General features: G+C 35.8%; 1 protein-coding gene across 7 annotated transcripts in view; it reads right to left on the minus strand.

The window, feature by feature from the left end:
• The window catches only part of LOC149799046 (uncharacterized), a 36,882-nt gene that overhangs the window by 4,270 nt on the left and 19,995 nt on the right, over positions 1–12,617 (minus strand). For 2 of the 7 annotated variants that reach the window (XM_089958013.1, XM_089958010.1), the window contains one exon: positions 6,380–6,443. In XM_089958013.1, coding sequence (XP_089814139.1) covers positions 6,380–6,443 — 64 coding nt within the window. Of the gene's footprint in view, positions 1–6,379; positions 6,444–9,210; positions 9,474–11,431; positions 11,469–12,480; positions 12,551–12,617 lie in introns of those variants that run through there. The other 5 variants (XM_089958014.1, XM_089958011.1, XM_089958016.1 and 2 more) reach the window with 4 other exon arrangements.

Below are 12,617 nucleotides of genomic sequence, written 5' to 3' on the forward strand. Positions count from 1 at the left end.
CCAGCATCTTGGAATTATTGAACTCATTCAAGAGCCTAACAATATCAGCAGATAACCAAAGTTTGTGGTTTAGATTTTTTTAACGTAGCTTTAACAATTTTCCAGTCATACTGCTACAATGTCTGCAGTGTGGCAGCTTAAAGTGATGTCTAGCACTGGGGCACCATGCTGCAGACATGTAGCATGATGTCCCACCCAGTCACATTATCCTGACACCAGGCTGACCTGTCCTAACACTAACCTCTTAATACTGAGTGCCTAGCGAGGCAGCTGTTAGTACCATTTTTATAAGTCTTTGGTATGACTCTGTTGGGGTTCGAACCCATGACATCCCGCATCCAGGGCAGACACTCTAACCACTAGGCCACTAGAGCGGTCACCAAAGTTTGTCATAATTGGATCAGAAATATGGTTTCTAGAGTAGTAACTAATTTAGTCCAACATATACCAGATCACCTCATTATTATGCAAGTATCTCACACCTTACCAACCTAAGCCTACCTTGATCACCTCATTAATATGCAAGTATCTCACGCCTTACCAACCTGAGCCTACCTTGATTATCTCATTAATATGCATGTATCTCACTCCTTACTGACCTTGTCCTACCTTGATTTTAATACTAATATGCATGTATCTCACTCCTTACCGACCTGATCCTACCTTGATTACCTCATCAATATGCATCTATGTCTCTCCTTACTGACCTGGTCCTACCTAGATTACCTCATTAAAATACTTGCATCTCACTCCTTACTGACCTGGTCCTACCTAGATTTCCTCATTAATCTGCATGTATCTCACTCCTTACCAACCTGACCCTACCTTGATTACCTCATCAATATGCATCTATGTCTCTCCTTACTGACCTGGTCCTACCTAGATTACCTCATTAAAATACTTGCATCTCACTCCTTACTGACCTGGTCCTACCTAGATTTCCTCATTAATCTGCATGTATCTCACTCCTTACCAACCTGACCCTACCTTGATTACCTCATCAATATACATCTATCTCTCTCCTTATTGACCTGGTCCTACCTTGACTTCCTCATTAATATGCATGTATCTCTCTCCTTACTGACCTTGCCTTACCTAGATTACCTCATTAATATGCATGTATCTCTCTCCTTACTGACCTTGCCTTACCTAGATTACCTCATTAATATGCATGTATCTCTCTCCTTACTGACCTTGCCTTACCTAGATTACCTCATTAATATGCATGTATCTCTCTCCTTACTGACCTTGCCTTACCTAGATTACCTCATTAATCTGCATGTATCTCACTCCTTACCAACCCAGATTTTGATGATATAAGCAGATATTCCAAGGTTGTAATCACAAGGTTAACTAATCAGATGCATGACCACTTGTGTGGATCTCATTGATTATCAAACTCATCAGATACTTTGATGATATGAGCCCTTACTCCCAGTCTGATACAAGCTGGATAAGATACTTTGATGACATAAGCCCTTACTCCCAGTCTGAAAAAAACTGGATCAGATACTTGGATGATATAAGCCCTTACTCCCAGTCTGATAAAAGCTGGATAAGATACTTGGATGATATGAACCCTTATTCCCAGTCTGATAAAAGCTGGATCAGATACTTTGATGATACAAGCCCTTACACCCAGTCTGATAAAAGCTGGATCAGATACTTGGATGATATGAGCCCTTACTCCCAGTCTGATAAAAGCTGGATCAGATACTTTGATGATACAAGCCCTTACACCCAGTCTGATAAAAGCTGGATCAGATACTTGGATGATATGAACCCTTATTCCCAGTCTGATAAAAGCTGGATCAGATACTTTGATGATACAAGCCCTTACACCCAGTCTGATAAAAGCTGGTTCAGATACTTGGATGATATAAGCCCTTACTCCCAGGCTGGATCAGATACTTTGATGATATAAGCCCTTACTCCCAGTCTGATAAAAGCTGGATCAGAAGTACAGACTCCAGAGTGACCAGACAAAATACAATGATACATGACAGACACAGGGCCATCCCATCAGATTTTATGTGGTATGCTAAAATAAATTCTCATCCTGCAAAAAGTACATAAATATATACTGTCTCTTCCCATGTTTTGGGGCTAAGTTTCTGGACACCCAAACATTTTCTCTTACTATTTTGTATGTACAGCAAGAGTCTGTAATTTTATTCCTGACCCAATATTTTTGGACACACTAAATAAGATCAGTTACAGTTGATTTTGCATGAAGAAACACATAATAATTTTGTTTAAAACATTATCCTGTATTGAAAAATGAAATGCATGAGAAAGTATGATCCTTACAAAAGACACAACAGTTCCCATTTTAAGATAATCTGAGTTTTATATAAGTATCATGGGAAGCAATGTCCAAAATATTATGATTTCTGAAGTTTATATTATAAAAAGCTATTTTTATTTCTTCAAATTAACATATATCATTTGTTATAATAAGTGAGAAATCTCTATCAGTTGCTGCAAGATGTTTAATTTTGAAATTAACAGTTTCCCTAGAGATAAAGTGTTGCATTCACTAAAAAGATTAACATGGGAATGGACAAGCTTAAATTCCTAGAACCATTTAACTAACTTCTGCAAATACTTGACTCCACTCCATGTATGCTGTGTTGTGACTTTTCATTTCATCTTATTATTTTCTTTTAAGTCACATCACTGAACCCCTAACTTTAGAAAGCTATATAGAAGTATAAACTGATGTTTTGACCACTATCTAACTGTAAAATGGCCTATAAAAATATACACTAAATGCTTTGTCCCTATCTTACATGTAAAATGGCCTATAAAATTGCACACACACACAATGTTTTGGCCACTATCCAACTGTAAAATGCCAAATAAAACATAGAGAATGAATGTTTTGGCTTTATTTAACTGTACAATGGCCTATAAAAATATACACTGAATGTTTTGGCTGTATTTAACTGTACAATGGCCTATAAAAAGTATATATTGAATGATCTGGCCTTATCTAACAGTAAAATGGCCTATAAAAAGAATACACAGAATGCTTTGGCCTATATGAATAAAATGGAATATAAAAAGTATAACTTAAATGCTCTGACCCTAACTAACTGTAAAATGACCTATAAAGAATGCTGAATGCTCTGGCCCCTATCTAACTGTAAAATGTCTTATATAAAAAAACATACAATGAATGCTTAGACCCTATCCAAATGTAAAATGCCGGATAAAAATTACACATTAAATGCAACAGTAAAATGGCCTTAAAAAAAAAGAGTATACTGAATGCTTATGAAAAGCATACTTTGAAAACTTTGGCCTTATCCAACTATAAAATGGCTATAAAATTAAATACTGATTGTTTTGGTCCTATCTAACTGTAAAATGGCCTATACAAATATACACTAAATGCTTTGGCCCTATCTAACTGTAAAAATGGCCTATACAAATATACACTGAATGCTGTGTCCCTATCTAACTGTAAAATGGCCTATAAAAAGCATACACTGAATGCTTTGGCCAGTTTATCTAACATAAACAAAGAAAACATAGGTTAGTAATTAGATTTTGATCACTTAGTTCACTGTGTTTTTAATGTAGCTTGGCTGGGACTTTGTGTGTGTGTGTGTGTGTGTGTGTGTGTTTGTGTGTGTGCATATAAATGCCAAAGCAGACAAGGAAAAGCAGATGGATTTAATACTTTTAATAATACTGACAAATACTGAAATACTATTAGAATACATTCAGTGAATAGGCAAATTTGGTATTCGTTTCAGCTCTAGCAAGCACAAGAAGTATTGGTCAACTCTTGGCTGCATCATCAATCTAAAATTATGGTACATAATCACTCTCTCATTTTTGCATATGATAAACAAATTTTATCACAAAGAAAGAAGCATTTAACGAAAAGAAATCCTGTAGTGTAGTAGAGCTTCTGTAAATATATCAAAGCTATGTGCTACTAACATAGATTTGCATTATATATTCTGTGTTGAAAAATTAATGGCAAAATTAACAATGTTATGGGGGCCCTGAGTGGTCTAAAGCGCTCTCCATTACAGATCACTGCCATCTCACCTCTGTCTGTGTGGGTTCGAGTCAAGGATTCGGCCAATGTGGGTATGTGAGAAAGCTTACCAGTAGCTTCTCGTGGGTCGGTGGTTCTCTCCGGGGTTTTCCCGGGTTCTTCCTCCACCATTAATACTGGCCGCCATGCATAGCCTATCGTGTGCTGAAAAATGGCATTAAACCCCACAACAACAATGTTATATGGTTTGTTTTATATAGTTCTGGAAACCAATTTTATGTTTAAAAAGTTTTTCTCCAAAAACAAAAAAAACCTCCCATTCAGAAGTTATTGTTTTATCTAAAACATCAGTGCTAAAATACCCTCCTGTTGGATCATTTTTAACAAGTACAGTGGCTGACCTCGAATTAAAAATATCACTCATCGGCTGGTTCTTGATAGTAGATTAAAAAAAGTGATGAAGAAAGATATCTTTCTCATAAAAATCATTTAACTTATGGCTTGAACAATGACCGACAGCAGTCTTGAATATAGTGTAGATGAATTCAGCACAATTAAACACTGTCATGCTCTCAGACAGTCATCTTCTGATTATGTGTGTAAAGTTACACAAGAACATTTCTAGCATAGCTTGCATTTCAAAGCTTCATTATATGATGACACATAATTCTTACTAAAAAAACTGAAAAAGAATTATAACACAGACATTACTGTATCTCTTGTACTTCATCATGCATGTACGATATACGTGTAAATTGTCTCAGGCTCTGCTAATGTGGGTACGTGAGAAAGCTTGCCAGTAGCATCTCGTGGGTCAGTGGTTCTTCCCTGGGTTTTCCAGGGTACTTCCTCCACCAGTTATACTGGGCGACATATAGCCTATCTCGTGCTGAAAAATGGCGCTAAACTCTGTAACAACAACATGTAAATTGAATGGCATTTGTAAACACCATTGGTCATAATTATTAGTCTTGGGGGATATTTTCATTCTCAAAAGTTGTTACCGGTACATATGTCCCTGACAATTATTATATTTGATAAATGTAACTGAACTATTTACTTGATATAAACTTGTTTTATATCTTATCTAAAGGATGAATGTAATACATTATAACTATCTTAGATAAATGTTTTATGCATTTCTGATAAATGCAGCATTTAATGTTTTATCTGTATACTGCTTTCAATAATTCCTTTAAAGGAGGTTTCAGAAACAGTAGGGACATTAAAGTGAAAGTGACAAATTAATACTAAGTACAACAAACACTTAATGAAATATAATTTTTTTTTTTAAAAACATCAAAGTTACCATGTGGTGCTGAGCAGTATGTTAATTTCTGCATATAAATATATGAAAGCTACATGTACAAGTATTTGATCAACAGGGATGCACACTGTAGCTAGGCATGTTTTCTTTGAGGAAACACAAGAAATTTAAAATCTTGTATTTTATCCTGCATTTGTCCGTGTGTATCCCTAACCAGGTGTGCATCTCTAACCAGGCCATTGATAAATAACTCAAGAAATGTAACCACTGCATAGTTTGTACAGGTAACTATTGCATAGTTTGTACAGGTAACCACTGCATAGTTTGTACAATTAACCACTGCATAGTTTATACAGGTAACCACTGCAAAGTATGTATAGGCAAAGGTATGAAACTGACACCTGCCATGGTCAGGTTTATGAAATGAAACTACAAAATAGTTTGTGCAGGTAAAGGTATTAAATTGACACCTGCCATGATCAGGTTTATGGCAACAGGGCTTCTTCCAATTGTTTCTTTATTATGTCAGCTAGCAGAATGAATACAATTAAATTAAAGGGAGTGCTAGAAAACCCACAGCAGCTGCAATAAAATCAGTGATGGAGTTCTACTAGATTGAGTGGATGTCCAGCAAACTTATGGAAAATCCACATGTAGTGGACATCCATTATCTGCACTGGACACTTAAACAACTTGTCCCTGTGTCCATGTCCACTAGATTGAATGGACAATCCATAGGTCATGATTCATGTATTAGGTATCAGATGAGGTAAATGGAGAAAAGCACAGTCAACTCTGGGAGTGAATAGGAAATGTAATAATTGAACTAAACATAGATATTAATTATGTTATCCACTTGTGACGAAATGATTGTGACTGCCAACCTAACTTTACATCAATCATGTGACTGCTAACCTCACTTTGTAAGTCATGTGACTGCTTACCTACCTTTCCATCAATCATCTGGCTGCTAACCTCACTTTCTATCAGTCATGTGACTGTTAATCACAATTTCTATCAATCCTTACACCAGAAATACAAGAAAGATTTATACTTGATCTAAAAATGTATCAAAACCTCTAGTTCATTAATTTCACCTTTTGATAGGTTTCTTCATCTAATCCTCCTCGTTTGTGGATTTCTGTCACAATCACACCTGGGCTGAAAAAGTATGAAACAGAGTAGGAAAATATGTTGCATATTTTTCAACATTTGGAACATAGGTTGCCCATTAAACTTGGAACATAGGTTGGCCATTAAACTTGGAACATAAGTTGCCCATTAAACTTGGAACATAGGTTGCCCATTAAACTTGGAACATAGGTTGGCCATTAAACTAGGAACATAGGTTGGCCATTAAACTTGGAACATAGGTTGGCCATTAAACGTGGAACATAGGTTGGCCATTAAACATGGAACATAGGTTGGCCATTAAACTTGGAACATAGGTTGGCCATTAAACGTGGAACATTGGTTGGCCATTAAACTTGGAACATAGGTTGGCCATTAAACTTGGAACATAGGTTGGCCATTAAACTTGGAACATAGGTTGGCCATTAAACTTGGAACACAGGTTGCTCAAGTAATATCCATCTACAATAAAGTTAGAGTCCATGGTGTACGTCTGTCTATGTGATCCATAGCAGGGTTTCAAAGGTCTAATATCCGAAATTTGTAGATATAACAACACTGAAACTTTTTGTTTAACTTTGAACATGCAGTCATAGTAAAAACAGAAAAGTAATGGATTCTGGGTTACACTATATGGGGCACAGTCATGGCTGTGGAGTGGCATCAGGTAGGGGGAATGGGTCAGATAATCAGAATGTAATCATTGGTTACACAGCTCACCTCTGTGAAACTTGTATAGTACAAGTAACATAGCTCATGCATGCAGTCTAAGTCACTTTTTGCAGCTACATGTCATTTTGAAGAATTTGATTACACATACCTTTAAATGGCACTTTTTCACTTTATTTTGCACATTGTCCATCTAAATTTCATCGAAGATTATTGTATAAATTCCTTGAAAAATGCTTAAAGGAAAATTCAATGATAACGTACTTCGACACTTTTAGGCATAGTCAAGCAAGTGGAGTGATTTCATTTAAACTGGTTTTGCCGAGCACTATGAAATAAGAGGGTACACGCATGTGGTAGGGAAATTTTTTGTTCTACAAACATAAACAGAGACGCGACAATGTCATTTATAAACAAAGCCTGGGGAAATACCTGCAGGAAGAAAATTGGTACACAAGTCCAATCAATTGGAGGCAATTATGTAACTTTGTTTATATCTTCTGTACGCTATGTCATATCTTTTATTTCAATTCAAACATACTGGTAATACCTATTTTTCCTCTACATGTATGTGCTTTCATACATGTAAAAGATTAGACAGCTGTCAATTCAGTTTTAGTTAGATTTTACATCATGCTATAGTATCATTATGAAGAAATGTCATATGTACATGTTAAGAATAAAACTTATGGTATGTTATTCCTCTGTCCCATTTATAGTTGAACAACTAAACAGGAGATGGTTGAACATGCACATGACTTCTTGTTCATGTGATCGTATGCTTGATTCCCCCTGCACCAGTAATCTTTCAGTCCAATTATGACTTTTTTTTTACCCAGTGTACTGCTGAACTGCCATTGTAAAAGTCCATAGCGATTGACAATTTTTGTCTGGAATTTTTATTATGACAATTAGTGTGTACATCACTAAAAAATCATGACCAAATAAACCTTGTTATAACTATATTACGATTAAGTTTTAAAAATAAAATTATTTTTTACACTTATATGCGTAAATGCACTTACATAACCTGTGTGACTGGTTGATGTTGTTGTTGTGGGGTTTAACACCATTTTTCAGCACATGATAGGTTATGCATGGTGGCCAGTATTAATGGTGGAGGAAGAACCCGGAAAGAACCACCAACCCACGAGAAGCTACTGGCAAGCTTTCTCACATACCTACATTGGCTGAATCCTAGTCTTGAACCCATGCAGACAGAGGTGAGATGGCAGTGATCCGTAACGGAGAGCGCTTTAGACCACTCGGGGCCCCTGTGTGACTTGTACTATAGTAGTCTATTGGTTAGACTCGATAAGTTATTGTAAACAGCAACTATAATACAGAAAATAAATTCTGATTAACATGACCTTGACCTGTGAAATACTGACTCTCGTGACACGACATTATGACCAATTTCTCAATGAGTGTATAGCACTCATCAAGATGCATAACTTGGCAAGTTTCAAGTGACTAAATAAGATAGAATGTAAATAGCATGCAAATAAGTTGTGCGGCTAAATGCCAAAGATTCACCAAAGTCTATAAAATGGGAAATATAGGTCCCTGCAGCTTGACGTCCACCACAAGACTAATTAATAATCAGATGTGAGGTGTTATGTTATATCTTGCTATGGGGTACTGTTGAACGCATGTTCTGCAGCACCTGAGGCACCTTGTCAAAATACTGAACCAATTATTTCTGACCAAAATGCATACACATTACATGAGTGGCAGCTAGCAATTCTATTTTGATCTGTAAATTTGTTTTCTTCAATGATTGTAAGTTGTAAACAGAATGTTTACATATCACCTGAGTTCAAAGTTGTTTAAAATTATACTAGATTTCTCTGTTGGATTGCTTTATATTCTATTACAAGTGAAAATGTGTATAAATAGGGATTTGATAAATAATTAATTTATGATCTATATCAGTCTGTGGAAATCCATGTTCAAAGTTTGCAGTTGTGTTGCTGATATTAGATATAATTCATGAGGAATTATTTATTTTAAGTATTCATTGGAATTACTAAAGCACTCATTGACTTTTGTACTTTGTATTTTGTGGACTCATTGAAAAGGCAGTCTGGATTGCATCAGTATGTTATATCAGGACAATGAAGACTACTGGAGCTCATTCAGAACATTCTTTATTTTTGGAATTGTGACAGTAAATTTAGGATTATTTGGAATTTAATTCACAATATTATATCCTGAATTTTCACTCTGCATTATAGCAAAATAAACTGCTTGTTAATTACTTAAACTGCTGGTTTCAGTGTCTTTCTGTTACATATTTTAATCCTAAAGTCATAACAATGTGTAGACATGTCCCATGTATTTCTTCCACAATCTTAAATTGTTTACACTTCTTGTACTTGGCTGTCATCTCTGTAATAAAGAGGAACAAACATGTACCTAAAATATATATATATATATATATATATATATATATATATATAGAGAGAGAGAGAGAGAGAGAGAGATAAACTCACACACACATTTAAAAGAATCAAATGTTCCAATTTCCATATCTCTGAATATACTGATCTGCCAAAAGTCCTGATTTACCACAATGGCATTGTTCATAAGTCTTTTCAATAGTACTAGAATTATATTTCAGTCCAAAAAGCACTTTATAATTCCAACTGAATAATCCAAACAAATGTTTCCTCTCAAATAATATCTAAACACAACATTAAAATCATCTGCAGACTGATGTTATGATAGAAAATAAGAATGAAATAATTGTCCAGCCCAACCTCCTTATATGCAAAAGCATAAGGGTGAAAACACATTTTGCACCTGTTTCTACACAACATTTTGCAAATATCCTACACTGTAAAAGAACCTACCTGATGTAACCCATCCAATGGGAAATAACTTAATTCTTCTAAGAACCCAACAATCCAATGGGAAATAACTCCAAATTTGTAAATAGATTTTATTTTTAATATATTATTAATTATTGTAAACAATTAACTAAACAGCTATTTATTGATACCATGCAATCTACACTATTAATATCTTAAAACTATTCACGTATACAATATTTAGTTATCTAATATCTTGATTATAGATGATCAGTACAATTTAGTCATGAACAAAAATTACTCATACTGTAGATACAGTCATGTACGTAGAGTTGCAATATATACATATATAGTAAATCACATTACTGAAATGACTTAAAAGTGTGATAGTTGATAAATAAAAATGTGGTGAAACTACATGCTACAGATAAAATCACATGTGACAATAACAAATGGTACAATCATCATATGCACCATTTACAACATTTTGACTGCCTATGCCACTGAAAATAAAATGTGGATCATGAAATTTAAATACAAGATTAAAATGGATTTTGTGGAGGTCATCTTTACAGCATGACAGTGAAAGGTAACTACATAGCAGGTAGAGAAGGGAGTTAGCTTGTAAGAGTTGCTTCCCTTTGTCAGTAAAGAGAGAGAGAGAGAGAGTTGTTGTTGGGTTTAACGCCATTTTTCAGCACACAATAGGCTATTCATGGCGGCCAGTATTAATGGTGGAGGAAGAACCCTGGAAAACCCCGGGAAGAACCACCGACCCACGAGAAGCTACTGGCAAGCTTTCTCACATACCCACAATGGCCGAATCCTAGACTCGAACCCACACAGAGGTGAGATGGCAGTGATCCAAAACGGACAGCACTTTAGACCACTCGGTTACTCGGGGCCCCAAAGAAAGAGATCGAGAGATCGAGATCAATCGATAGATAGACAGACAGACAGACAGATAGACAGATAGATAGATAGATGGATAGATAGATATATAGTGGCTTTTCATATTTCTAGGAGGGCTGGATTTGGAGGTGGCAAATGAAGTTATCCTAATATAATGTGATCAGGTAATGTAGATGATTGAGAAGCTAACACCTAAGATGTGCTGTATTGTGCACAATAGAACATTCCTTTTAAGGGCAAATGATTACTCATCAATTCCTTTTCAAATGTCATTAGTAACAGTTTCACATTTATTCCACATGCATTAATTTTTAAACAAAAATGTTTCAGAATTAGTTATCTCTTGCTTACGTCTTCTACTTTAATTTGTTATCCCTTAAGAAAGGCCATCCCTTTTATAAAATTACTTTTCTGCTGCAGAAGGAGTGGGTTTATAAGAGGGGGAACATATTATGCACTTATTATATATAAAAAGACTAATGCAAACATATGCTAATGTCGGCCCCTGGGTCTGTATTTACTCTTAGAGACTTGGCCAAAGCTCAATAGCTAGGGACGGGGGTCAAGAGGGGTACAGTATTCTGCTAACCAAAGTATCAACAGTAGTTTTTTGGAGCAACTTACTTGACACTGTTTACTCTGACTTACTTTGGTGCTAAATCTGGAAGACAAAAACAAAAGAAAGAAAAATTTCAGAAACCCCAATATGTCAAGTAACTTCAGCAATTAATAGAATATAGACCAATTACTCCATGATCTGTCATGCTATAGTCAGCTGACAATTTATGACATATACCATATATACCAGCATATGAAACAAATATATTTGTTAACAACTTAGACCCAGATATTCTGGTACATGATGCAATGACAGATCTGGGTCTATGCAGTTAGTTATTACTTATAAGTAGAACAAACAACATTGACCCTGATTTGCTTTCACATGCAATGGCAGATCAGGGTCTGTGTTGTTTGCATCACAGAGTTATGGACAATCACAGTTTTCATGCCGCAAGTGCCCTTCTCACATAATACATTTCTTATGCAAGGATATTTTTTCTAGTCAACTTTTAAACAAAAGAAAATACAATGAATGTGTTTTGTTAAACGTTTCAGCAAGTGTGCCAGCAGATCTGGTTCTATGCAGCTTGTTAGAACCAATCAGTACAAGAAACAACAAAGGCCATGATCTGTCAGTGCATTATGTTAGATCAAGGTCTATGCTGTTTGTAACAACTTATAAGTAAGTATATAAGGTAGTGGTGCACACACAGCCCTGGGTAAATGTTGCTGGCAGAACAGTTTAATTTCAACTACATAACTATTAGGGGCCCCGAGTGGTCTAAAGCGCTCTCCGTTACGGATCACTGCCATCTCACCTCTGTCTGCGTGGGTTCGAGTCTCAGATTCGGCCAATGTGGGTATGTGAGAAAGCCTGCCAGTAGCTTCTCGTGGGTCGGTGGTTCTTTTGGGGGATTTTCCCGGGTTCTTCCTCCACCATTAATACTAGCTGCCATGTATAGCCTATTGTGTGCTGAAAAATGGCGTTAAACCCTACAACAACAACAACATAACTATTAATACATAGCTGGTAACTTACTCATGAAACTTGACAACTGAACAATTGATAATGATGTCATTTTCTTTTGCACATGAGTTTAATTGTATCTCACCTAAAGCACAACATCTAATAAGTTGATCAACAGCACTCTTGGACATACAGTATGCTAGCAGATTTGGAAACTGGAATGAAAAACCCCACATGTTTACATAGAAATGCTGAACAAAAAGAGAGCGTAAGAGAGAAAAT

Source organism: Sinohyriopsis cumingii, chromosome 5, assembly GCF_028554795.1.
Source record: "Sinohyriopsis cumingii isolate HCF-2022 chromosome 5, ASM2855479v2, whole genome shotgun sequence".
NCBI classification, from domain to species: Eukaryota; Metazoa; Mollusca; class Bivalvia; order Unionida; family Unionidae; genus Sinohyriopsis; species Sinohyriopsis cumingii.